The sequence below is a fragment of the Coturnix japonica genome, chromosome 11 (genome assembly GCF_001577835.2).
Source record: "Coturnix japonica isolate 7356 chromosome 11, Coturnix japonica 2.1, whole genome shotgun sequence".
Taxonomy (NCBI): domain Eukaryota; kingdom Metazoa; phylum Chordata; class Aves; order Galliformes; family Phasianidae; genus Coturnix; species Coturnix japonica.
The window spans coordinates 1,743,660-1,771,115 of record NC_029526.1 but is presented as its reverse complement, the minus strand read 5'-3'; the positions used below and the strand labels follow the sequence as shown (position 1 = coordinate 1,771,115).

Sequence of the window (27,456 nt, the reverse complement as noted above, 5' to 3'; positions counted from 1 at the left end):
CGGGGCGAGTCGCTAGGGAGACGGCGGGGGGCGGGGCCTGTTGAGGCGGGGCGGGGCCGGGCGGTGCGCGGGGCCTCCATCTCCTCCATCTTAGTGCACAAAGGAGCGGCCGGGCGGACGGACGGGGCTGTGCGGTGAGTGCGGGGCTGGGACGGGCGAGCGGGGTGCGGCGGGTTGTGGCGGCGGGATGAGCGGGGCGGAGCGGAGCGCTGCTCGGTGCGGTGCCCGGTGCCACGCTGCTGTTGGGGCGGTGCTGAGGTGCGGGGCCGGAGCTGTGGGGCTGTGATGAGGAGCGGGTCCCGGCCGGCCCCGCTGTGCTCGGTGTGAGGTTCCTGCTCATCCCGTGTCTGTTTCCACCCCTCGTACAGCTTTAATGCCGCCCTATGGACGTTTTACACCCGTGTGCACTTGTGGCCATTGTTTGCCGCCTCAGCCTGTCGTTCACCTGCTCTTTTAGTCATTTGGGTTCCCTAATGCAGCTGCATCGTGTCCTTCCCGTCCCTCCAGGTGCAGTTGGGGTTGCTCTGACTCACTGCTTTCTGTCAGAGACTTTCGCTTTCTTTTTGGCTGCCTTTGGCTGAACAGATTGAAGAGTTTCGAGCTCTTGGGTGGTTTTCTTTGCAGCCTTTTGTTACCTAAAGGGAGTCTATAAGCAGGAGGGGGTCAACTCTTTGATAGTGTAGATAACAGCAGGACGGGGGGAAATGGTTTGAAGATGAAGTAGGGAAGATTGAGGTTGGGTGTCAGGGGTAAGTTCTTTACTATGAGAGTGGTGAGGTGCTGGAACAGCTGCCCAGACAGGCTGTGGGTGCCCCGTCCATCCCTGGAGGTGTTCAAGGCCAGGTTGGATGGGGCTCTGGGCAGCCTGGGCTGGTATCAATGTGGAGGTTGGTGGCCCTGCATTCAGTGGGGGGTTGGAGCTTCATGATCCTCGAGGTCCCTTCCAGCCCAACCATTCTGTGCTTCTGTGAAGAGCTGCACTGGAGTTAAGCACTCTACCTACCCTCTGCCATCCTAATTCAACGGCTCTCTTTATCTCAGCATTACTCTGTGCTTCTCAGGAAGTTTGCTTTGTCTCCTGTATGTGTGCCCTCTCATTAGGCTTTGAATTCGTTCCTTGTTTTGGGCCAGCAAAGGCAGATATGGTGCCCCGAGCCCCACTGTCTTCCAATCATGTCATTAGGATTCTGTTGTGTCACCCTGTGCCTTGTGTTTCCCTGGGTCCTGAGGATAAGTTTGGCTCTCCCTTCCTGCTCTTATGTCCTTGAGGTCTGGTACAAATTACAGTCCCATATGACTCATGGTGTGACTGACCGGCACAGTTATCTGCTGCCATCATCAGCCACTGGTATGGCCAAATTGTGCTTTAGAAGCTTTCCCAGCTTTAACATGTGAACTCCGTGTACTCAGGAGGTCATTTTGGCCGCTCAGGTCTCTTTCTCATGCTCTGGGTGAGGTGCTGCTCCATTCTTACTGAGCTTTGTTTCTTAATGAGTGTTCAGCAAGTTGCTGGGATCAGTAACAAGGCATCTGAGACACCTCTACGAGTTGTAGTTATAAGCACGTGGAACATTTGCAGCTGTAGGTTCTCTCTTTGCTAGGTCAGTATTGATGTAGAAAGTGCTGCATTTCTGCTTTAGGTTTCTGACTGCCATGGTGTCCTGCTTGGAGGAGAACCAAGGCTGGGGATGTGTGAGGTGAACTATCAGTGTGGCTTTTTGAACTGCTTGTTTTATAGAATCACTGGGAGTCATTCAGGTTGGAAAAGGCCACTAAGATCATCCACTGCAACCATCAACCAGCCCATGGTGTGCACAGACCAGCTGGAATTGTAGGTTAGATGTGTATCAGAAGGCTGATATCAGAAGGCACTTGTGTGCCTCTTTGCTAGGCAGACTGTCCCCTTCCTCTTCTTGGCTCTTAAACCACTGGGCCAACTTCCTCTGGGTATTCTCATACCAGCTGAGGCCTTAAAATCCTCCACCCCCATAGGTTTTGTTGGGAGGGGAAGGAAGGCTGCCTGATAGAGTCACTCAGAGATTGGCCCGTTCTTTGTCCTGCTGCTGCCACGCTGCTAATTCATCCTGCTTGTGATGATAACCAGTGTCATCAAGGGACAGATTTGGTGAGGCTGAGATTAGGAGGCTGCAGACAGCTCTGCGCTCTGCTCCTGGAGGCAGTTGTCAGCCGATGAATGGAAGCTCCCAACAGAGGTAGCACTGAGTTTTTCCAGTGATGTTATCAGAATCTTTCACACATCCCAAACTGCAGAGTGTTTTATGCATTCATAGTGGCTTAGTCACACTGTCTAGCTGGGCTCCTGGCTGTGGTCTGAGCGGGTGACTGCTCAGCCTTGTGCAGCGTGGCTCCTAATCTTCCTTTGAAAACAAGCCCCAGCTTTGCATTAGTGCTTTCCCCATTTCTATCCCTGAAGAATCATAGTACAGGTATAGAATCACAGAATGACGTGGGCTGGAAGGGACCTTGAGGATCATGAAGCTCCAGCCCTTCTGCTCTATGCAGGGCCACCAGCCTCCACATTGAATACCAACCCAGGCTGCCCAGGGCCCCATCCAACCTTGAACACCTCCAGGGATGGATGGGGCTGAAGAAGGTGGTTAGGTGTTCAGAGTGTTCAAGGCCACTGTACAAAGGGTATTTCCATCTGAATGATCGTGAGTTGAGGAACTATGACCTCTGGGATGAAGCAGGTAATCAAACTTGAGCTTGTTTCAGTGCTGCAGAGGAGCAGCCTGGTGCTGGGGCTGCCCTCCCTGACCCCAGCAGGGTGAGGCAGGTTTCTCTTCCTTGCTATGGGGTTGCTTTGGAGACAGCGGGCTATAAAATGTGGCTTACAGCGAGCCAGCAGAAAAGGAAACCACCGTGGTGTCAAGGTTTGCTGCTTCTTCCTGCTTTGTTGCTCCCACGACAGAAGGGCAGATCCTTCAGGTGTGATGTGCTTCCAACATGACTGGGTTTGGAGGCTTAAAGCCCAACACTGGAGGGGTGCTTGGGTAAGAGATAGAAAGTTTGAGACTTTCCTGCAAGACTCAAGGTTGGTCTGCTTTTGGTTTAGGGTGTTTTTGCTATGACTGGTAAGAAACCAAATGACTGCAGCAATGGCCTTCATTGCAATCAGTGACACTCTGCGTGCCAGAAAATGCCATCTCCCATAGTGTTAACCCTGCAGGGTGTTTTTAGAAGAAAACAAAGTAATTGTATGAGGGTTTTGCTTCAGGTTCCTCAAGCTGATGTTCAGTTACTACATGCAGAAACATAGGCAGGGAATTGAGTGAGGTCTGCAATGTACTTCTGGGTTTGGTTGGTCTCTGTGCTGGGTGCTAAGCAGCTCCTGCTCTTCAGTCACACAGGTCTTTCAGCTGCAGGCTTTACCTCTTACCTCAGTGGGATTTACAGCCGTAGCATCATGGAGGCTGGAAGGACTGCAAAGATCATCAAGTCCAACCATCAGCCCATGATTGTGAGCTCTCTAGACCGCATCCCTCAGTGCCATATCTGCTCTTTATTAAATACCTCCAGGGGTGATTACTTTGAAGGGAGTTCTTTTTATTCTTCACCTACCCTAATCGTCCCAAAGCTGAGCTCTTCTCTCTGTTTGAAATAGCCTCTGTTTGCAAACACAAGTTGTGTTCTTTGTCTAAGCTGATGAACCTACATCGTTTCCTGGCTGTGTGTCCCTGTTGTAACTTGAACTCTTCCTTTGGCAGGCACCACAACTATTGCAGTGCCATCATTCTGGGGGCAGGAAGGATGCTGTGGAAGGATTTCTAATCATTTCACCCTCCTTACAAGAAAATTGCTGCCTAGAGCTTAGTTTTGTGCTTGAAAAGCTGCATCATTTCCTGACAGAGCTGCCACATCATGCTCCTTGAAGAGGAGAACGTGCTGGTTTCACTCTTGTGGTAGGACCTGGAGAAGCTATTGTAGAAGCTGAAACCCTTGTTATTCATTTATGTGTATGGGGAGGTTCTTATTTTCTTGGCAGTGTACTGCGTTTCATGGAAAGGAGAGGCTTTTTTCCATCATCAGGCAGTGTTATAGTTGGCTGTAGCAAACTATTTCGGGGGATGAATCACCAATCCTTAGCAAACAGGACCAAGGCCACCTCCATTGGCACACTCCATCAGATGACCTCATGTTGGATGGCCATCAGCACCATTGGGCACATGGAAATCACTCCAATAACATACAGTTCAATGGCTGATGTTTGGTTTTTGTTGTTTCTTTCCTTTTCCCTCTCAAGGGATATTCCTTGTATGGTCTGATTTGGGTCTTCTACCTGTTGTGTTGTTGGAGGACTTGGCTGCTTGGGTAACAGCTGGTCGTGGCATTACAATGGGACATGGCTGGGCTTTAGCAGCAGCTGCAGAGACTCTTAGCAGTGTAACTACTGAAAAAAAGGATGTAAATGGCTTGGGAGAGATTAATTCTCTTAGAGCCAGCACGTTTGTTTAGCTGTCTCGGGAGGTTTTGCTGCTGGCAAAGGGGTAAGTGCACTGTGAAAGAGCCCATTTATCTGCTGTTGTGTGCTTGTACCCCTCTTTGAGTGTCCTCTCCCAGATAAGAGGGTCTGCTTATCCTGTCTCAGTTCTGCTGGTGTGATGGTTCCTGCAAGCTTCCTTCTTGTGGACAAACTCTTTTGAGAGGAAAAGCAGTTGTCTTTCATTCTCACTCCTAAGGCCTGAAGTTAAATTTCCAGTCTCACAAAGTTTCCATGCTTATAACCTAATATATTTCATCCTTCAAGATGTGCTCACTCAAAGGTGCCTCTTGTATTGTGAGTTTTCTTCTGCCCCAGCATCCCTTCTGTTTCCTGGTGCTGGTGACATTTCTATCCCCTCTGGCCACATGTGTTCATGTTGTGCAGAGTTTTGGCCTCTATTTCCATGGTGAGTTGGCTGCCAGCAGCCAAATGCGAAGCTCACGTTCATTATAATGTAAACCTTTCCTTAATCTTGCCAGCTCAAATCCATCAGTATTTCAAAAGAGCTTGTTTTGTTGGTTGCTTTGTTTTTAATTGCACTTCAGAATCTCTCTTCTGGCATTTGGACTTTGTTCAAAGGAGGCTGGTTTGCCAGGCAGATCTGTAGCAACCTCTTCCACCAGCTTCTATGCCAAAGTATTTACTCTTTCAATATCTTGAGGCTTGGAAGTAAGTTCTTTGTGTGTTACTTAGCCCAGTATACAAGCAGATGCTGTCAGACTTGGCTGAATGAGGGGAGTTTATTCTGTGATGGCATAGAACACCCTGAGTTGGGAGGGGTGCACAAGAATCATGGAGTCCAATCCCTAAGAGTGTCCACTTTTGCAAGCAGTGATTTGAGGGTGACCTGGTGGCATTGCAGAGGGGAGCACTTCCTAAATGGGGGGCAGTTCCCAAATGAATTGTTCTTTTTCTCTTTGTTTCCAGTGACTTTTTGGCTTATCTTCGAATAGTGAAAGTGACTGACGGTGCTGATTCACTGCCCACTATCATGTGCTGATAAAGACGTGCATAGTGCTGCTTCTCCTGATACAAATGCATCTGCAGCCTGCACAAATACAGTCCACTTCTGCTGCAGTGCTCTATGAGCAAGCCCGGCTGTTCCTGAACCAAACACACCTAAGGGTGAGTTGATTATAATCTCGTTTTCAGTCTCTCAGTATTGTGTTGCTGAAATACCCCGAAATGATCTGGATGTGTACTTATTTTTTCCCTAGGATTACACGTTTTGCATTTGATGTAACTGATTCTTCCTTTAAATGTGGTTAGGATTGTTTTTGCTCATTAGGTTTTCCTGCTGTTCTGGCTGTGGTCTTGCACAGTTCCACTTAAGGTCTCTGGCACGCTTGCATCTGTTATCTCCTTGCTGGACTGAGCAAGTAACAGCTACTCTCTGATAGAGAGCTGCTGAGCCTGCAGTCCCATGTCTTGCTGTGCTCAAGCTGCTTGGAGAACAAGGCAAGTGTGCTGTGGTACCGAAACCATTGTAATGATCTGCTGGTTATGAGGTTCTTGAAACAGAGCTCAAGCTCTTGTATTTATTACCATGAGTATGCCACAATGGGCTTTGTTTTCCTGATTCTCCTTCAGTTACCTTAACACCAAGCACTACTGAAGGAAGGTGACATTTAAGACTAAGGGGATGGTCCATGAGAGCTTGTTTGTAGTGATTTCTTGCAATGGCTGTCTATTCAAACCCCTGGTGTTATGTTTGCTCCTATGATTGGTGGCTGACTTCCCATATCATGTTGCTGTGATTTTTGTCCCAAAGAACAGTCAGCAATTGCTCAACTGCCACTTGGCTGAGATGCCAGGGAACCTTTTGTATTTAAAAGGTGGTAACTGCCTTCCATTTCCTTCTGATTTCCTGTTGTGTGAGATTCTTTAATAATTGTAAAACAGTAATAACCTGGTATTCATCATTCTCACTTAAATTCTATAAAAGCATAACGTGCTTTTACTCCTCAGTGTCGCTTGCTTATCCCGGCATGCTTGAAGCACATAAGTAGTGAAGTGATGTCTTTAGCAGGACTTTATTTCAGTTGAGACTCTATATAAACTATGCAGAAATATACCCTGTGGCTTGCAGAAGTAACTCCTGGGCAGACAGGGTTTTGAATCCTGTTGCTCTTGCTAACATTCCTGGTACAGTGATGTGTAGTGCATGTCCTACAACCCCAGTTACTGCTGGGCCTATAGTTGGTGCAGAGCCTTTGATTTCAGAACATAAAACTGTGGTTTATTAATGCTTAAAAGGTGGCAATGTTCTGGGCTTAAGGTCAGAATTGTTCTTTTGCAGCCGAAAACATGCAAGAACTGGAAAACAGCAGGTAGTGTAAGAACGAAGCGTGGGGAGAAGCCACCCAAGCAGTGAACTTCCTGCTCTTCCTCATTTGTTCTTCTCCCCTACACACATGGACTGCAGATGCAAACTGTGTCTCTTAGGTATTTGATATGCCACGGATAGATCTGTTTACTAATACAAGAGTTCTTCTGCTACTCGGACTTAAGACTGACTCTTGTTTTGGATTTGCTTTTTCAGGCCTCCTCCTGGATGACCAATGTCTGCTTTAACCCATTATATTGGAATTTAACTCTTCAACTTCCATTTGTTCCTGCTGGCGGCAGCACATATAATGCAAGCAATCACAGTTCAGGACCACACAAACATTGCTCTTAAAACTTCCTAGATGATTGTAGTTGCTTTCCTTGTGTTCTATGCTAGCAGAAGCCTTTTCCAAGGTTTGCTGTTGACTCTAGAGCACCACGTTCCCCGCTTGCTGGGAGCTCTGGGGGCTGGCACGATGGGGAACTCATGTGTTTGCCGTGATGACAGCGGAGCAGAAGACAACTTGGAGTCTCAGCATCGACACACAGAGAGCAGTAGGGTACGTGCGCCTGATGGAAGAAGCCACCCAAGGGACCCTGTCCGACCACCGAGGAGGGGGAGAGGGCCTCATGAACCGAGAAGGAAAAAACAGAATGTGGATGGGCTAGTACTTGACACACTGGCTGTAATTCGGACGTTAGTAGATAAGTAAGTACCACCTCAAGGAATAATTCAACATGAATGAAAATACAATGTTCTTGTCTTCTCTCAAACTGTGACTCCATCCTCTCACCGATCTACACCTGGCCCTCCCTGAAGCAGCAGCGTGTTTCCATCTGGAGGCTTAGGAGAGGAGCACCTTTCCTAGGTAATAGCCATAGCTCCTGAGCGCCCAGATACAGACTCTTGCAGGAGCTGAGGAGCTGTCTTACATTCCTATGTGGGCCTACACCCAGATGGGATGAGGAGTGTGCTCAGTATTGCTTATCTGGTGTAGATACGCAGCTTAGGCAGCGTCAAACCTTACAGAGTTTGGCAACTTCTGTCCTAAACGTTTATTGCTAAGCAAGGTTTCTGTTTTCAGGCCGCATCTCCTTTGGAAGCTGCTCAACAAAACTGAGAGCTTTGGTCCTTGTCAGTTTGTATAAAGAGACTGAGGTTTTCTTTCTGAGTACTCCTTAAATTCTGCCTGTTGTGACTGTTCAGCTTATGATTGCAGCGTTACATTCCTTCTGTGCTCAAAGCGTCCATTGAGGGCATGTGGGGTATTTATGGATAGGCACTTATTTGGGTTGTTTTGTTTTGTTTGTGTTACTTTTTATGGAGCTCTATAAAAGGACCTTAAAACTAGAGGGTGAAGTTTGCTCAGCTCTTTTGGGTTGGGTGCAAGTTAGGAATCAGAAAGACCAGAACAGAAGGAAAAATGTTATTGTAGCTTCACAACTGGGATTTGAGTTGAAGATGGATGAGGCCCAGCATACGCCAGCCTTACTTGGTTCATTTACCTGTATCTTTGCTCTGGAAAGTGCCTGTGGAGGAGCAGTTAGCTTTCCTGTTGTGAAATGCTGAAGTAGAAATAGCAGAATTTGAGCCTTAAGAGGTGTGTGTGGTGTCAGCTGTGTGTAGTTGGGGCTGGGAGGGGATTGAGGTGCTGGTGGCTGTTGGTGCTTTTGGTTTTTTACCTCTTGCTTTGGGATCTGTCTTCAAAACATTCAGTGAAAATTGTACAGAATTCTTGCCCTGATTTCTCCTGCCTTCCCCCCCGAGGTCATTTCCTCAGGCTGTTTCACAATGCTTCTGTATGTAGTTGGTCCCGTTGCTCTTGCAGTCAGTTTTGTAATCTTGTAAGTACTTTCCTTTGCTGCTGAATGGTAATAACCGCAGTCACTGGTCCTGGAGTTTCTGACAAATTCCTGAAGCTGTGGTGTTTTGTTGGCTCAATGAAATGCTTCCTTAGGCTCACGAAGCTGTGAAGGTTGCAGAAGATCACCAAGATCATTAGTCCAACTGCCAACCCATTACCACCATGCCCACTAAACCACAGCCCTCAGTAGGTTGGAAGGGTCCTCTGGAAGTTCATCCACTCTAACCTCCAGCTTAGCCCCAGTCACAACAGGGGTCTCAGGGCCTCGGTAAGCACTGACCAATTCCAGGCAGTGGCAGCTGGGTCCCTTTTCCAGTGGGCTCCCCATTTTTCACATGGGGGATCCCAAAGATGCATACAGTACTCCGGATTCTAACTCTCAAACACCGTGTGGTTCCTGTGGTCTGTTGATTAAATATTACAGCAGCTGGTTGTATAACACAGCCAAATATTACAAGGCTTTGTTGTGTAGGACAAAGACCTGTGGCTGTGAATAGTGGGGGAGCATCTTTATGAGGCAGATTATCCAAATGTGCCTGAAAGAAGCTTAAGGAACCTTCTGTGAGACTTTAAGCTAATGATGGCCCTTCTTAAGTAAATAGGAATTAAAAGTGGAGGGAGGGAAGAAGGAAAATCCACGTCTGGAAGTTTTGTTTTGCAATGTGAGAGTCTATAGGGTTCCTCAACAAGATTTGCACACTTTGCTTTAGGTACTTTAATGGCACTGCTCTGATGTACTTGGCCATAGGTCCTTGCTCCATCAAATCACATTGAGGAATGAATCCAACCTGCGTTATTATTATTTCTCCACAGTGGAAAGAGAACTGGGGGAAATATTTCCTGTTGAACTGCCTTAATGTTTTCCTGCTGTTCTTAGTTGTGTATGGTGCTGTATAGCTTGCCTTTCAATCGAGGGAAAGGGGATAGAAGCAGTTTGTGAGCAAGGTGTGTTTCTGGTGCACCCCTTGTGCACTGCTCTTGGTACACTTTGTGTCCTCTGTTACTTACACTGAGGAACTTTGCTAATGAATAGCATTAAGCCTAAGCAGTATAATTTAGACTCTAGACCTGCAGATACGGGTAACGTTTCACATACCAGCTATTGTAGATATGCAGGTGTTTTAAGCCAGAACACAACCTAAATCCCACCTGTATTTCAGATCTGAAAATGGCATTAGTGTATTGCAGCCAACGTAACCTTCTCTTTGTTAAATGCTTAGTGGATTTATTTGCTGTGTCTTTATCCTGTTATTCAGTGTGTTGCATTGAAGGTTGTGCATAAATGTTGACCTGTGTAATATCTCTTTCAGCGACCAGGAGCCTCCTTATTCAATGATCACGTTGCATGAAATGGCAGAAACAGGTACCAAGGCACCGTGTTGGGCTTTTCACTTGTGACTCCAAAGGGGAAAAACCAAACACTGTTTTTAGCTGCAAAATAGTTGCACTGCTAGTATGAGTGTTATTGATTTGCTCCAGGGACTTGGACTCCAAAACACAGTTCTGCCCTTCTGCTGAGCTGATGGATGTTTCTCTTGAGCTTTTTGAGCTCTGTTACACTTCTGATGTGAGCACTGCAATGCAAGTGCGTTAAACCATAAGCCATAAAGATTTCCTGTTTGCACGAGGGCAGAACCAGCCCATGTACGTTAATGTGGTTCAGAATCCACTGCTAAATACTGCTTGCCTTTTGTTTAGGTTTTTGCTGTCCTTAGACCTGCAGGTTATTGATGTAGTTGTTCTAGTACTATACTGAAGTTGTCCTGCATGTCAAGTTGTGTCTATATGAGGGTTACTCATCTCTGTTATGGGAGGAGGAACCCATCCAACTGGAGACCTGCATCAAATTTCTGCTGGAGTTGTGTGAAGTCTCTTAACAGAGTTGGTATCGGTTCCGGATAAAGCATTCCTGTGTCAAAATAAGCTAACATCTAATTGATTCACATTAATGAGCAGACAAGGCCTCCTACCTGTACTATTTCCATATCTAATCAAACTTCATTTAGAAGGCCAGGCATGGGAGAAGCTAATACAGCTGCTCTGAGGTCCATGTTGCTTGCAGAGCAGTTGGGTTGTTTTCTTTCTGGCCAGGCCTGTTTTTTCAGCAGCATCACGAGTGCATTGTGTTCTGCTATGACACCGGGCACTGGGCTCTTGAGTCAGGATGCTGGAACCAAGTGCTTGTCCACACTTAGGAGGGTTCCTTCCTGGAATGTGCTCTGGCCTGGGCAGGAGCTTTCTCCAAACAATAGCAGTGGTTGCTATTACTCCTTGAAATTAGACTTCCAAGCTAGAAACTTAACATTGATATAAAATTCAAAACATAGGCATGATTTTATTCCCCATTACTGAGTGATTTAAGTACCTGAAACCTTCAGTTTCCATTGCTGATGTATTTTGAACTCTTGTGTTGTGGTGCCGATTCTAAACATGACTTCTGTTTTGTGGTTGACAGATGAAGGTTGGCTGGAAGTTGTCCAGTCTTTGATTAGAGTTATTCCACTAGAGGATCCGCTGGGACCGGCCGTCATAACGCTACTCCTTGATGAATGCCCACTGCCAACTAAAGTAAGTTGAAATAGTGTGTTTGTCTGCAGCTGACTTTCAGGTGGGCCTGGTTGCTGTGATAGTTGCTGGGTGGGTTTCATTGGTTATGCTGGTAACTGCTCAGAAACTGGGTGTAACTTGGAGTTAGTTCTGGTGACCTGGCATCTGATTGCTACTTAATACAAGAAGCAGTGCAGTAGAAGATGAAAAAGCACAGCTTTCTGGGGAAGAACTAAAGGACTTTGGGCCTGAGCTGCTTCCATTGCTCTCTTCTTCTGCCATGCAGTCCACATGCTGTGCAGTGAAAACCTTCTGGTGTTATGCTTTTTTTCCCTAAGTTCTGAAAGCTGCATATGTAGCTCACTGTTCAGGTTGTTCCTTCCCTGCATGCAAGGAAAGCAGTGCAGTTGGGAAACCTGAGTTGAAGAAACAATGCTTTACCTGTGTCCTTTAGCAAATCTGAACACTCTCTTTGCCAACCATTAAACTGGCCTTGGATGGAAGGATGACCTGAAGCCTTCAGACTCTGCTGGTACAAACGCCTTTATGAGGGAAATGCAGACCTCTGCTCCGCATGAAGAATTTCTGTTGGGTTTTTTACAACTTCCTGAGTCATCAGGTGACTTGTGTGTCAAAAGTCACAAAGCAATTGGCTGTTAAATAGCTGACCGTAAGAGGCAATAAGATGCTTCCTTCTGGGGTTGCTCAGAGGCTTTTTCCCTGTTGCAATCTCTTTACAGCACAGCAAAGTGCAGGGAGTTACAGCTGTGGGATCTGCAGGTCATGTGCATCCTATTAAAGTCTTTGTTGCTCATTTTTTTTCCATATTCAGACTAAGTTTTTGGCCTTTGGGGTTCTAAGTCAATGCCCAAGTCCTGCTACAGCAGGAGGACAGTAGGCTGGTTTTTGTTATGGCAGCCTGTGAAGTCCATAAAGTCGAACTGGCAGCACAGTAAGCTGTTCAGTCTATAAAGTCTTAATTTAACTCGAAGTAGTTGATGTCTCTGAAGGCTTTAATAATATCTGAAGGCAGTACGTGGTATGGCAAGGGTCTAATTTTAGGTTTTTCCATCCTGAGTCTCTGGCTCAGTCATCCTTTCTTCCCTCCCCATTCTTTCCACCTCGTGTCAGTCCTGTTCATCAGCTCTGCTCTTGTGGCATTTGTTTTGGGAGAGAAACTGCTTTTCAGTCTTATCTCTGTACAAATGTCAGACTCTAGAGCAGAAAACTGATTTAAGCCCGGATCAGACTTCTGTTTGAACAGCAAATAAGCGTCCAACTGCAGCAGTGCTGTTTTTTCTGCAGAAGACCTCGAAATGACTTTGGGATGAGAAGTTCTGTTTTAATGAGATCCTGGCCTGAGATTACGTAGTTTCTATTTGAATCAGCTGTAATTTTCATGGAGGCTGGAAAGTTAGGGGAGGTTAGAACTCTGCCCTCCAGCGTTTCTCTCTGTTGGATCCCTTGGCTCCAGATTAACCCCCAGCTACCCTGAAAATGATGTTACCATCTAAACCTGTCTTGAATTCTGTCCATACTGTACTGCTTGAATGGAGCAAGTCAAAGCAAGGCATTTTGTATTTATTACCTTTATTCCTATTTCTTAAGTTAGTATAACTACAGAAAACCACGTGTGTTTTGAAAGGTACCCTTTAGGACATCTTGTAAAGCTGGCAGCATCCTAAGCTGATACAGCCATAGGTACCACTGGTATTGTCTTGCCTTTTCCTAGCGTTGAATTCCTCTTGCTGTAGGTGGCTCGCTTGTCTGAGCCTGGAAGATGTAGCTCATAACAAAGACTAACAGACAGGCTGGTGGTAATTTTAACATCACAGACCTTGGATGTGTTGAACTTCTCTTTCCAGCTGCTCCCTTTTGTCTTATTTTTAACAAAAGAGAACCATTCTGTGGTGTCTGCTTTTGGTGGTGCAGTGTGAAAGTAATATGTTATAATCACAGAATCACTAGTATTGGAAAAGACCTCTCAGAACAGCTGGTCCAACCACATATCTACCGCCAGTACTGCCTGCTAGACCATGTTCCTCAGTGCCACATCCATGTGTTCCTAGAACGCCCTCAGGGATAGTGACTCCATCAAATGATATACTGAGTTGGGGGGAAAACTGTGTCTTACACTAAAGAGATTTCTGGTTTTCTTTTTCAGGATGCGTTACAAAAGTTAACTGAAATATTAAACTTAAGTGGAGCTGCTGCTTGCCAGGACGCTTGCCACCCTGCTAAACATCGGAATACAACTGCAGTGCTGGGCTGTTTAGCTGAGAAGTTAGCAGGTAAAGCCAAGGGATTGTTCTAGAGTCTTGCTGAGTACCTCTGGTTTTACTCTTGCTCAGTACCTCTGAGTACATCTGGAAGGAAATGGAGAAAAAGTGACTGATATCACCTGCTGGTTGTTAGAAATGTGATTTCACTGTATCTGTCAAAGTAGAGGAAAAGAGCAGGAAGCATTTTGCATTCCTACCTTCTCATTACAGCAAGTTGAAATGAGACCTAATACCAAGTAATTGCAGCAGCTCAGACAGCAAATCTGTTCATGTTGTGGTGGAATCCATCACAGCTTTTCAGAATTGAAGCTGCTGGAGCTTGCATCTCTCTTGAACAGGCAGTATTTTAGGGTAGCTTCTTTAATTGGCTACTTGCCATGCTGCTGCTGCAAATAGTATAGCTCACAATCAAATAGGTTGTATTAGACCCCCCCTGGTTTGGCTTATTTAGAGCTGCTGGTAAATGGAGCTGTTCTTCAGTCTCTATGGTTGAGGTTTGTGGCCCTGCCTGTGTCCAGGGGGTTGGAACTTTGATCCTTGGGGTCCTTTCCAATGCAAGGCATTCTGTGATTCATTTTTTTTTTTCATATTTTCCCTCTGCAATTAAAGGGCAGCCAGACTCTTCTGCTCTGTATTACACTGCTCAGCAGTGGTGGATGTTTGGTAGTTCCCATGGATGGATCTAACATGTAATGTTTTTACAGGTCCTGCAAGTATAGGCTTACTCAGCCCAGGCATATTGGAATATTTACTTCACAGCTTGGTAAGTGCCTTCAATCCTTTAGTTCGTATCCATACGTTGTGATTAGAATGGCTTTGTGTGTCTCTGGGTTGTGTTTGGTAAATGCTTACAATGTACAGAGAGTTGAGATTTAAGTTCAGAAAGTCCTGGTGAAAATATCCCCTAAAACACACAAGATTCTGCTGTTCCTATCTCCCACTTTTAAGAAGATATTTAAGCAACCAGACCTTGCTGCTATTGTGATACAGAGGGCTTCTCAGCACTATTCCTCTGTTTTGTTGTCAAGTGCAAAGTTCTTTTTTCTTCAGGCAGCTGCTTTCACCTACTAGGAGGGTGGGGAGAAAATTCATGCGTCCTGTTTGTGTGGGGTTGTTAGTGGTCCTAGAATGTAGAACAAACTGAGCTCCACCCTTAGAGTTTCTCAGAAGTCTACAGGCCCTGAGCATCCTGATCTGCTGGAGCCAACTGTTGACAGAAGGAGGGACTTGGTGACTCTGGGAGGTTCCTTTCAACCTGAAGCATTTGTTGACAAAGAGCTCTTCCTACCTATCAGTATCGTGTGCTTACTGACTGTTCTTACTGCCCATGTTTAGAATTTCCAGTCCCATCCGACGGTGATGCTTTTTGCACTAATAGCACTGGAGAAGTTTGCACAAACAAGTAAGTGTCAGCCCAATACTGCTCTGTATGGTAATGTTACAGCTTCTGTGGTGTGTGCTTGTCATTTGCTTTGTCAGATCACGTTTGTTGTCAGCAAGAAGGACTGGATTGGTAGGAATACAAATGTAGAGGAGAAATATTGATGCACTTAGAAGCAGGAAGAAATACTTTGTGTTAGTGCCACCCCTCTGCCCCTCAGGACCATGGAGATACTCGCTGAAGCTCAGTGCAGAGCTCATCAGTTGGAACCTGCTGCATAAAGCCTTGTGACACGAGGCTGCTGTCTCTGAAATAAATCTGTGTTAAAGAGATCCGGAACAGCAATGATTGGGTGCATGCAGGCAGGCAAAGTATTTATTGCTTTAAGGACCCCCCCACCCAGAAAGCCCTGAGGGTTTTGCTGGAGCTCAGTACTTCTCAACACAGAACTGCATCACAAAGAGTTACAAAATGAAACCCTTGTTACTGGGGGAAAAGAATCTGTATTAAGATTTAGAGCAGCCCTGGTCTGACTCCATGCAGTGAAGTGTTATCTGATTGCAGGATTAGCCTGGGAGTAGAACCTGATGCTGTGCTGAGATATAAAGTTGGTGTGTTGGGTTTTTCCTGCTGTTGTTTTCTGTTCCTGCTGCGTTTGCACAATGTTACTTAGTTAACTAAAGGTATTGTTGGTTTATAGGAATTTCTATTTTTTTTGCTCTTAAATTGCAGGTGAAAATAAAATGACAGTTTCCGAATCCCGCATTAGTGACCAACTGGTCTTGCTGGAGAAATGGACAGATCATCCAGACTATTTGAAACGCCAGGTTGGATTCTGTGCCCAGTGGAGTTTAGACAATCTGTGTAGGTATAGCAGGGGGGGATGGATTCATTTAATGGTAAATCTCCAAGGAGAAGGGCTTCAGGACTTGATAGTTTCTAATGCCCCTTGCTTAGATTTGGGAAAATAGGCTTGTTGGGCTTCTGGGGCTCCAGTCAGTGTGTGGTTGTTTAGTAAACATCTGTACAAGCGTTGTAGCAAATGAGGGAAATAAGAAGTAGCCCTAAGGCAAGATCTTGATTACTAAATTAATGCATACGTGTCAGCAGTTTGATACCTGGTAAGATAAATGCTTCAGTTCCTTCCACATGAAAAGGGGAAGAGCTGCTTTGGCTCAGTTAAAGTTCATCACCCACTTGAAGCTGCGAGGGTAGAAATGTTTGTAGGCTTTCTGTCCCCACAATCTTTGCCACATGTGATGAACTGAGAAAACCCTGCCCAACTGATTATACAGACAGTGGTAAACCCTGAAACAATTGGCATCTTGGTATAAACTTGGAGGCCTTTTGTGTGCCCATGGATTACTTGAGAGTAACACTTAGGCTGCAGGAGCTCTGGGCAGTTATCTGTTATGTTCTGGTGCTTAGAGGACGTTTAACACAGTGTCATTGCAAGTGATGCTGTTTCCTTGAATGCCCATATTTCAGTCATTTATGCCAGTAGTGAACTGGGTCCTAACAAGAGTGGCTTTTCTTTGCTATTTGAAGTGTTCAAAAGGAAGCTTTGCTGTAGCAGTCATTTGGACTAATTTTATTTTGCAGTTTTAAAAGAAGGCAGGCAGTTTACGTACGAGAAGGTTGACTTGACCAACATCAGGGCTATGCTGAACAGCAACGATGTCAGTGAATACCTGAAGATATCACCACATGGATTAGAGGTAGGATGTCATTTCATGGTTTCAATTGGGGAAAGAAAAGTAAAGTAATGCCTGTGTTCAGCATGGTGAGCAGGGCACTTAAAAGACAGCTTGTTTTTTACAAGAACTGTTTCATAGAATCATAGAACAGCCTGGATTTAAAAGGACCTCAAAGATCATCCAGTTTCAACCCCCCTGCTGTGGGCAGGGACGACAACCACCAGGCCATGCTGCCCAGAGCCATTAAAGTTTTAGTTCCAACTATAACTGTAGTACTGTGATCCCTGCTGTTTGTATTGCTGAAACTTGAGGCACCTATAGGAGCAGGATTCTTATCTCAGCCTTATGTTTTGTTTCGTTTCCTCTGTTAATAGGTGAATTTTCATGCCAGGTTCTTCCTGCTCTTTGCAATAAGAGCTAGCTGACAGCCAGTGACACAGGTCCTCCTGTCTTGGTTGCCTTTAAGTATTCAAAGTTGATTCCATCAATGCTTTACTTCCTCACTTCTCTTATCTCTAACCACATTTCAGTCTTGCCTACTCAGTGCTTAGGGTGTGGCTGTTAGCAGTGTGAAGAGATGGCACTTTGAAGTTATATTACCTCTAACGCTGTGCCTATGTATTCTTATATGTACAAAACTTCTTCCAGAGGGGAAAAAAGGAGTTTAAATGCTTCTTTAGTAGAAAATAAACCTTTGATTTTTTTGGTAGGCTCGATGCGATGCCTCGTCTTTTGAAAGCGTCAGATGTACGTTCTGCGTTGATTCTGGAGTTTGGTATTATGAAGTTACAGTAATTACTTCGGGAGTGATGCAAATAGGATGGGCTACCAAAGACAGTAAATTTCTCAATCATGTGAGTACGTGCAGTGTCATCCAGCCAGTAATGTGCTTTAATACGTCTCCACTTTCAGTGCATTGGAAAATAACTGGTTATTCTGTGACAGTAAGTGGGCACATAACTCTCCCTTAGTTTTCCTGTACTTTTGCAAAGCAGTTTTTTATTGATGTGGGTAGTACAAGGAAGGACAGGATTGTCATTGCTACACACTGACACTGTCACACAAATATTGTGTAATTGCTAGAAGTGATAGTGTATCTGCTTGCCATTGCCTGTATGTTATAGGGAAATGGCTTACGTCTTGTGCTTTGTTCTTGGAAAGTCTTCAAGTAGCAGTACTCGTTTCTGTCAGTGTTTTTTGTGAAGTAAACAACTGTTCACTAAGAACTGGGAGGTTATCATGCACTCGCTTTTGTGCAGGTCATCAAACAGCCATTTTGATTCCTCTCTTTAGCATAGAATCATAGAACCATAGAATGGACCAGGTTGGAAGGGACCTCAAGGATCATGAAGCTCCAACTCCCCCCCCCCCCCCCACAGGCAGGGCCACCAACCTCCACATTTAATACCAGCCCAGGCTGCCCAGAGCCCCATCCAACCTGGCCTTGAACATCTCCAGGGATGGACAGGGCACCCACAGCCTGTCTGGGCAGCTGTTCCAGCATCTCACCACTCTCATAGTAAAGAACTTCCCCCTGACATCCAACCTAAATCTTCCCACCTTCAACGTCAAACTATTTCCCCTTGTCCTGCTGTTATCTACCCTTGTAAATAGTCGACTCCCTCCTGCTTGTAGGCTCTCTTTATATTCCTATCACATTAATTTTCATTAGGGAAATAGTTTTTCAGGTGACTTTGGGACAATACAGCATCGTTGGTCCTGCTGGTGGAAGCAGCGTTCAGGAACGTGGCAGCTTTTTTGATTAAACATAAGCATTACAAAGACTGAATTCTCTGCATTCTTGCCTTTGTTCTGATAATACAGGATAAGTAAATAAGAAAGCGTACAGGTTTTGCTCTCTCTCTCATCCAGCTAGCTTAGTATCCACATTATCAGCCCTCCAAAGTTAGCCACTGTCAAGCCTGTTAAAGCACGGGTTATAATTTCAATGCAGTAGGCTTAGATGATGTAGCTTGCTGCTGACTGAAGTGGAAATACAGGGCTGAGATTTTAAGTTGACATTCCTACTGGCTGAGCTTGACAAGAAATATTCCTGTAATCCTACTTTATAGTTGTCATTACGTGGTTTTCTGTTCCCACTTGGAACTTCCTTCAGGAGAAGTGTTTACTTAGTTTGAATATAGAGATAAGCAGTTAAACCTGCTCATTCCAGATCATTATGGAAAGTCATTTTACAGCAGTGTAGAAGCTCAAATGAAGAGACGTGAGTAAATGTCAGTTGGGAGCTGTGAGAAACACATGGCAAGGAGGTGAATGGAAACATCAGTGACAAGAAAGACATGGGAATGGGAGTGTGGCCTTTCTCACCATCTGACTTGAATCTCCCTACAGTCTTTCTGCACTTTCTTCCATGTAGTAGCATAAATAGCATTGTCTTCTGCTGGCACATGACATGCGTATGTGTCTATATTATGTCCAAAGCCCAGCCCCATGGTTCTATCATGGAATCGAGTCCTATTTCCTATTTAGCTAAACAAACAAAAAGAAAACCAACCCAACCCTATGGACCTGTCCTAAGCACAGGTATTGTTAAGTGTAATGGAAACTGCATGAAGTGAAAGACAACGTGTGTGCCTCTAGAATGCTAAGAGGTTTAAAAGATTTTTCCCACTTACTGTTAAGGAGCTTGGTGTGTGCGCGTTTTTCTGCCTGCTTCCTGTGCAAGGTATGGAAACAGAAGCTGTCATATATCTGAGCTGGGTTCTCTGGTGCTGTGGTGGTTTTGCTGGTGGCTGAATGCTGCTGGTATGTAAGTTCATCAGGCTTCTATCATCTGAAACATAAAGATATTACCTTATGAGTGCTCATCAGAGAAGCCAGGGGCTCTTTATTTCCAGTATGTGTAACAAAAAGCCTGATCCTGAATATGATGTGAAACTTCTGTTAGCAGAAGTTAGTTTTAATTAGGACATCTTATGTAATCAGACCCTGGCTGGTGTTTGCGCTGCAGACCAACCACAGAAGGAAGCTATCTTCCAAAATGCCTTTGGATTTCACTTTTGGGCTCTCTTCATCTTCTTTTCTGAAACCTGTGCTTGCTTGGAGCTCTGTTCAAACAGAGGGAGGCTGTGACTGGGAGGGACAGAATATGCAGAGCATTCAGTGAAGGCTCCGTGGGTTTATCTCTGTGTGCTGTGTGTTCTGGTCACGCTTGGATGTGGTTTGGGTATCTATTACAAGACTGACTTGAAGATAAGAGAAGGGGTCATGCGCCTGTGTTGACTTGGCAAGCTTCAGGAAGGGAAGATAGATATTCAGCTACTGGACTTGAGGTCTTTAAATAGATGACAAAAAAGTTAGTAGGCAAGAGAACTTGAGACTGCAGAACAATCAGATAGGATTCTTTTATTCCTCTTTACCCCCCAAAGAATTCATTTTGATGTGAGAATGAAGCCAAGGCTCTTGAAAAAGAAGAGATGGGGGGGTCCCATCCTGCTCTTGGAGGAGTGCTTTAGCCAAATGCTTTAGCTCACCTCTGTGAGGGGTGGCTGCAGGCTGACGTGCTTCTCCTTTTCCTAAAGGAAGGTTATGGCATTGGAGATGATGAGTATTCCTGTGCGTACGATGGCTGCCGGCAGCTGATTTGGTATAATGCCAGAAGTAAACCACATTCCCATCCCTGCTGGAAAGAAGGTATTCAGTCTATATTCAGCTCATCTCCTGCTGTTTATCCTAGCTGGATTTCTGCACAGGATTCTTCCTTTTGCAGGCATCTGGAATATGCAGCTTGTTAGCAAGTGTGACTGAAGTAGTTATTGCTTAATCCTGATGATGTGAAGTGTTTGATAATTACTGTGCCTTTACTAGTAGTACTTGCAGTGCTTGGAAGATGCCAAGTGGGCGCCATGCTCTGGAGAAGGCTGCAGGGTCATGTTGGAGAACTGCTCTCTGTGCCTTCTTTCCTATTAAAAACTTCTCCCAAGGTTGGCACAGGCATATTAGAAAGTTGGAAGTGTGTGTTCTGAAGGTATCTTAAGCAACTATAGAATAGCCAGGGAGAGGCAGGCAGGGAGAGAACATCTCTCCTTCTGGCTTGTCTGGTGCTCTGCAGTACCATTATGTAGTATTGGCACTCTGGCAGACTAAAATACTTTCTGTATTGACTATATTGCCTTGTGTTTTGCTAGTACAGCCTGTTCCATGCTGCTGCTTTTGCTGTGCTCATTCTGCGACAGCTCACCAAGGCACATGATGCTTCTATTTAACTGTTTCAGCTATTGACCTGTAATGTAATAACGATTTAAATGATCTCTGTTTTGCACTGAAGGAGACACAATAGGATTTCTACTAGACTTGCAAGAAAAGCAAATGATCTTCTATTTGAATGGAAACCAGCTGCCTGCTGAGAAGCAAGTCTTTTCATCGGCTGTGTAAGTAATGTGCTCAGTGGGAATGACAGTGACCTGTATAGTTGTAATAATAGTTGTAATTGTGTGGAAAACATCCCGTTTTGAGAACTTAATTCCCAACTGAAAGTTGCTTAGAAATGTCACAACTGGGATAACATCTTAGAAGTGGATTTGTGCATTCTGAAGGCTGTATTAACTTGCTGCATTGCAGTGGGGCTGGGGCCTGTAGTAGTATATATGTAGAGGAGTTCAGCGTTTCAGCTCTGGGAAGCTGGAGTGATAGCTGAGAGAGGCTTCCTATGCAGCTTAATTAAACACTGCAGTACTTTCTAAATGGATGTTACTGTGCTACTGACTTCGTTTGTATTATCATAATGAAGCTCAAGATGCTAGCGGGTCAGAAGCAGCACAGTGTAAAGCCTTAGAAGATATCCTGTCTCTTCAGCTTGTTTCTCTTTTCATGTGGTGCATGGCAGTTAGGTACTTTACAGATTCTTCTGTGCAGTTAGAATTTACAATATTATTCAGCCTGGGGGCCTTCTGTAAATAAAATTGGAAGGGATGATGGCTCTGGTGTTTTTATAAGGTGTCTGCATGGCTGTGAAGCAGACAGCTGTCCCAGGGTAATCCTGCAGGAGCAAGGAGAGACAGATGGGCATGGTGCTAAGGGAGCTCACAGACCTGAACTCATGGTGTGCACTGCTCATATGGAACTTGTATACCCTTGCGAGTTTGCCTGTCTTGTGTCTGATCAAATAAAGCAGCCAGGAGCAGTGGGCACGTGGCTCTCCCCAATGGCTGACATGGTTGCAGATGAACCAAACAGTTGTTTGGGAGGAAAATGTTGTTTGCAGCTCTGGTACTGAAGGAGAGACTGAGCTGATTGATGTAAAGAGGATCAGGCTGTGGGGCTGTTGAGATGTATGTGTTTGCTCTTACTGTAAGTGTGACTAATCCCTGTTGTAGAGTAAGCAGCATTTATTGGGGAGTAAATTCAGATAAATTCTGACAGTAAATTCCAAGGCTGAGAACTAAGAAAGGACAGCGTAAGCAGCTGACACGGGGTGTGTTAGAGGGTTTTCTTCCAGCTTAACCAGATCTGTTTAAGAAAACGTTCATTGTTTCAGGGTATATTTTCGTTTGGTAATAAAGCATCACTTCTAGATGCTTTCTCTTTCTCGTACTTCTTTCTCTTACTGCTTCAAGTCATCCTAAAGTGGTTTTTCTTCCTCTTGCAGATCTGGCTTTTTTGCTGCAGCGAGTTTCATGTCTTACCAACAGTGCGAGTTCAACTTTGGGGCAAAACCTTTCAAATACCCACCACCAATGAAATTTAGTACCTTCAACGATTATGCCTTCCTGACAGCAGAGGAGAAGATCATTTTGCCAAGGTAATCCTTTTGTCTGAGTACAGAGGAATGAAATACTTCACTTCTGAGTTGCGTAGCCTTACACTATCCTCATATGAGTTACCTTTTCTGAGCTCATACCTCCATGTGCATCTTCTAGAACAGGATGGTACCATAGGAGTGACAAGCAGCGCCCACAGAAATGCACAGGGATACCATTGAAGTAATTCTTTGTGATATTAGTCCAGTAGACTGGACTGAAAGTGTCTTGTGCTGTGTAAGAACGATTAGGTTGGTTGAGGAGCTGTAGTTTTTAATTAAAAGTGCATCTCATTTAAAATTGACCCAATTTGATGTTGGTAGTGTGGAGGTTCTGAGTTATTCTAAGTCTTGTTGTTGGGCTTTTCTGATTGCAATGAAAGTTAACCCCTTTTTGTGGATTCTACCAAGAAAGGTTATTCAAACTTCCACCTAAACATAAAGCCACCCAGCAAAGTTTGGGTAAATCCTTCCTGTATTGTTGGCAGGTTTGAAACCTATCAGCTTTTCTGAATTAAGTCAGAAAAGTCAGTCTCATCTGAGCCTGAGAGGTGTGATACTGAGTTTATGCAAAGAGGAAACAAAATCCAACCTGCGAGACAATTGGCACTTCCCTGTAGCCAGAGTAACTCACACCTGCTTGACACTGGAGGTCTTTTAAGTGAGAGTCTGATTTAGCTCGTTAGGGTGATCTGTTCATTATCATTCTCAGCCCTTTTTCACAGCAGGTGTCGTAACAGTTTCATACTCCAGATGAGGACTTTGGCAGCTTGTGGCTGTGTGCTGTAAGGAGCTGATGATTGGGTGTGATGGCGCTGGTGTCACTGTGGCTCTGGCCTCACAGTAGCTGCAAGAATGAGGCTTTGGTTGTCACAAAAGCTGTACAGAAGGACGAGAAACTGGCTTCCTGTTGCTATCTGCTGGAGACATTCACCTCCTGTGTGGGCAGCTACTCAGTATGCGATAGCACTGAAAGGCTCCATTCAGCATTGGACACTGCTGCTCTTTGTGCGGAGGGGATGATGTTAGTTTACACTGTCTGAACTGTTTGGTAGCTGTTATGCCAATCATCATCTACAAGATGGCTTTGATCCTAACAGGGAGTTGGAAAAAGGGCTAGGACCCAAAGTGGGGCACTTCCCAACTATCACAGGGTTAACATAAACTCCTGTGGGGTTGTGCTGGATGTAGTGGATGCAGTGTACAGCCTGGGCTGGGTACTGCATCTTGCCACCATCCAGCTTTCTCTTGTAGCAAGCATTCCAAATCTGAAACATCATATTTCAGCTCAGGTGGGAGCTCTGCCAGCTTGCTCTGATTTCACCCGCTGGCCTGAAACATCACATGGACTTTTTTCATAAACTTACTTGATTAAAAATGACTTTCCTTGTGATAACTAATGTGATCGTTTTTAATGTGTGTTTTCCTATCTGAATACACACACCTCTCTATATGTCAGTGTTGTGTTTAATTATAACCTATCACATTTATGTATATGTATATATGTAATTGGATGCATGCATGTGCAGTTTTTGCACCTGAAATGTTCGAAGGACTCCTCTGTATAACATATATGCCAAAGAGAAGGGAATGTATGTTGTTTTCCCTTGTGGCATTTGCCGTACTGGGCTGTCAGTTCTCTTTTCAATCTGTGTTCTTCTGAGCTGTGATACAGCATTATAAGGTTTCCAGGCTTTGTTGGTGGGTAGGTGCTGTTTTCCTCTTGAAAATACACATACACAATACTTTAATGGAAATGTTCAGCTGTGAGGCCTGGAACTGTAACCTAACCCTCTTTATCCCTTTGTGACAGACCAGAACGAGGGAACAAAGGCTGCTCAGAACCACTCTGGATGTTTTAAAGTGTTTTTTTTTGTGCTGTGTTTATCAGCATTAGTGTTGAGTAGCATGAGCACGTGTTGTGTTGGTCTTGACGCAGTGCTCCAAGTAGTTTAGAGCCCAACTAACATGAGGGATATGTCTCTCTCTTCAGACACAGGCGCCTGGCTTTGCTGAAGCAAGTGAGCATCAGGGAGAACTGCTGCACGCTTTGCTGTGATGAGGTAGCAGACACAGAACTCAGGCCGTGTGGACACAGGTAAAAACTCTTAACCTTAATGCAAAAGGTCAACCAAGAAACAGTGGCTGTGCTTGACGTATCTTAGGTGAGGTCAGATACAGTCCCTGCTTGTCTTGATTGACTTCAGAGCACAAAGGAAGCAATAACTCATTGTTTTATGTGTTTTATCATGTGAGGAGTGTAGGAAATTCACTGTGCACCCAGATATTCATTAAGCATTCAATAAGTCAATCATCTGAAGTCACAAATGTCTACAAAAGATAAAAACGGGGCAGCACTGTGATTAATACTGTGGCACCTGGTACTTGCCTACATTGAAGCAGACCAAGACGGCTGGACACAATGATCTTAGAGATCTTAATAATAATTTTAATTATTCTGTGATTACTTCTTTTTAGTTTGGTAAATATTTGTAACTGCTGTAAATCCAGCCTTTAACTTTCTTTCTTTCTCCTCCAGTGACCTGTGCATGGAGTGTGCCTTGCAACTGGAGACCTGCCCTTTGTGTCGACAGGAAATACAGACCCGAGTCAGACAGATTTCTCACATTTCATGACACACGTGAAGTACTACAGACTTGTTTTTAATGAACTCCAACCAATACAGAAAGGGGAAAGCATCTCTAACCAATCTTTACGCACATAGAACCGTAGCCATGGCCAGATTTCATGCTAAACTGTAAGCTGATTATCTTAAAAACAAATGAAATCCTTAATAAGCTATTTCAGGTTGCCAGCAGCGGGAACTGGTTTCAACAGTAAGGAAAGCTGGTAGTTTGGTGTGTTATGGCTATTGGTTCCTCCAAGCAAGAGCATAGGAGAGCGTCTCTCTTCCTCCCCTTTTCCTTCTCGCCTGTCTCAAGTGCTGAAAAAATTTGCACTGGAAGCACACATACAATGCATTTCAGAAAGGAAATATCTCCTCAAGCAGGGCCGTTCTGTCTCGTGCTCCAAAGTCTCTCTTTTGGGCAGAAGTCAGTGCTAAGAATGAGCGCCATTGTTTCTTGTTCAATGTAGCCTCCTGCTGGTCAGAGACTATTATCTTCCAACAGTGGATATCCAACTGCTCCAAGACTTGAGCTGAACACAGACTGATCTGAAAGGACGGTGTGGAGACCGTAGAGCAATTCACGTTTTAATAACTCGATGATTCCAAAGAAAATTCAGATTTGTTTTTAACTGCTTGAAGATCAGTGGTATTTTCAAGTACATAACGTTTCTGATGCTTTTAACTTCAATATCCACCATTGTTTCTTTTTTTTTTGTGAGGATATAATTTTTGTGAGGTATTCTTAACTAATTATAACAGCGGACTGGAATTAATTTGATATTCTGGGTATTTTTTAAGGTATCTGCAAACATCTTTTTTTAATTAGTGTCATTTTGGAAGGTTGTGTTCACTTTGGAACATATTGAGCTAACTTAAAAGCGTAGAGAAGAATTCTGGGCCAGTGTATTTGAAGGGGGGGGGAAATGTTACTTGGATAACAAGTTTGGTCTTATTCTGTAACTCGTTAGAAACGCACCTTGCTTGCTGTGTGTCAGTCCTGCTCTGAGCAGGTTTGGGGCCACACTTTGTATTATTGGTAGGGATCACACAGGGGGGAAATGTCTGCTCCACTTGAGTTACATGTTTGTGATGTTTCTATGTTGAGGATGTGTTTCGGCAGCAGCTTTTGACCCACTTAGTTTGGTTTCTACAAGGAATCAGGGTTCAGTTGGTGAAGTAGCACAAAAGTCAATGGAGTTCTGCTTATTTTGCACCCAGGCTGTAGAACTCTCTCTTCCAAGAATCGTACAGGTTGCTTTTATTAAATGATTGGGCTATATAGTAGAACTCTATTAATTGGTACCTTATTTACACCATCACCATCCCACTTCTTGGCAGCGGTTCAGTAGAGGAGACTGTCGTAGCAAATCTCATGCTGTGAGCTGTTTTATTCTCCAAGTCTTTTACCATCTTTGTTAGGAGAGCTGAGATGTATTCCTCACGCTGAGTACTTTTGCTTCCTGCTGACCAAGGAGCGGAGAGCACTGCACACAGGTCCCAGAATCGAGCTGTCTGGCTGTTCCTCTCACATTCTGCCTTCCATAACTCAAAGGTGCTGAGTCTAATCCAGAGGAGGAGATGGGGGGGTACAGGGGAAATGTCCCTCTGAGCCTCACGTAAAAGCGGTTCCCTAGGAAAGTTCTGTGCATCGTTTTCTCGTTGAGCTTTTTTCCCCAACTACAGACTGTATCAGGAGTGGAGCGAGGGTTGTTCTTGCTGAAATGTGAATTCTCTTCCAGCTGTTGTGATGAAGGTCAGGATGGCAAATAGGTGCCTGGGGCACCTCGTATCCTCACGGACTGTACTGTGCAAAGTTCAGGTATTCTCTACTTTGCCATTCTGCTTTTCAGAATCTTTAGAGATGAAATTCCAGATGCTTCCAAATGCAGCAATAGGCACAAAGATACAAAGCAAAGCGTGCTGTAGAGGAAGGAGTGGGACAGAACCGCTTCGCACTCTGCCTTAATAGATGCAGCTTTGGGTTCCTTGGCCAGGATTAACTGAGATATAACTCCCATGTGCCTGGGGATCCTGCTCAGTACCAAGTGCTGTATGAGAGAGGCCCACAGAGCTGTATGGGTGTCCAACTGAAACACAGGGCTCCAAATAGCCCAGGTGTCTTTGTGGACATGGCTCTGGGTGCCTGCGTGCTGTCTGGACAGGGAGACCCGAGTGCTTTGCTGTGCAGAGGGGCCGGCTGTGTTGCAGAGCACTGTGCTGTTATTTCACGTATGGAAAAGGCTGTAGATGGGGCTGGGTTTCTGCTGGCATCCGCCATAGGGGGCTGTCCTGCTGTGGGGCTCTGAGGGGTGGGAAACCCAAGAAGGGGGAGAAATGGAGCGTGGCACAGTCGTCTGTTCGGAAATAAAACGTCTTGAAGAGTGTTTGTCGGGTTTTATTGTGCTGCTGCTCGTGTTGGGAGCTGGGTTCGTGGCCTCAGCTCTGAGGGAAGCGCTTATAGAAGA

At 44.9% G+C, this 27,456-nt stretch overlaps 1 protein-coding gene across 3 annotated transcripts; it reads left to right on the top strand.

Moving 5' to 3' along the window:
* Window positions 1-34: 34 nt before the first annotated feature.
* Window positions 35-27,375, top strand: RSPRY1 (ring finger and SPRY domain containing 1). 3 transcript variants are annotated; one of them, XM_015873689.2, is made up of 18 exons: window positions 54-134; window positions 3,729-3,923; window positions 5,432-5,629; window positions 6,804-6,949; window positions 7,047-7,541; window positions 10,008-10,060; window positions 11,153-11,265; window positions 13,409-13,535; window positions 14,231-14,289; window positions 14,862-14,928; window positions 15,640-15,771; window positions 16,510-16,625; window positions 17,315-17,458; window positions 20,147-20,258; window positions 20,893-20,995; window positions 22,213-22,365; window positions 24,356-24,460; window positions 24,902-27,375. In XM_015873689.2, the coding sequence occupies exons 5-18, from the start codon at window positions 7,195-7,197 to the stop codon at window positions 24,996-24,998; spliced, it is 1,728 nt and encodes a 575-aa protein (XP_015729175.1). In that variant the 5' UTR covers window positions 54-134; window positions 3,729-3,923; window positions 5,432-5,629; window positions 6,804-6,949; window positions 7,047-7,194; the 3' UTR covers window positions 24,999-27,375. The 3 variants fall into 3 exon arrangements, with proteins under 3 accessions (XP_015729172.1, XP_015729173.1, XP_015729175.1); XM_015873686.2 differs by lacking the exon at window positions 3,729-3,923 and having other exon boundaries at window positions 35-134; XM_015873687.2 differs by lacking the exons at window positions 3,729-3,923; window positions 6,804-6,949 and having other exon boundaries at window positions 35-134.
* Window positions 27,376-27,456: the final 81 nt, after the last annotated feature.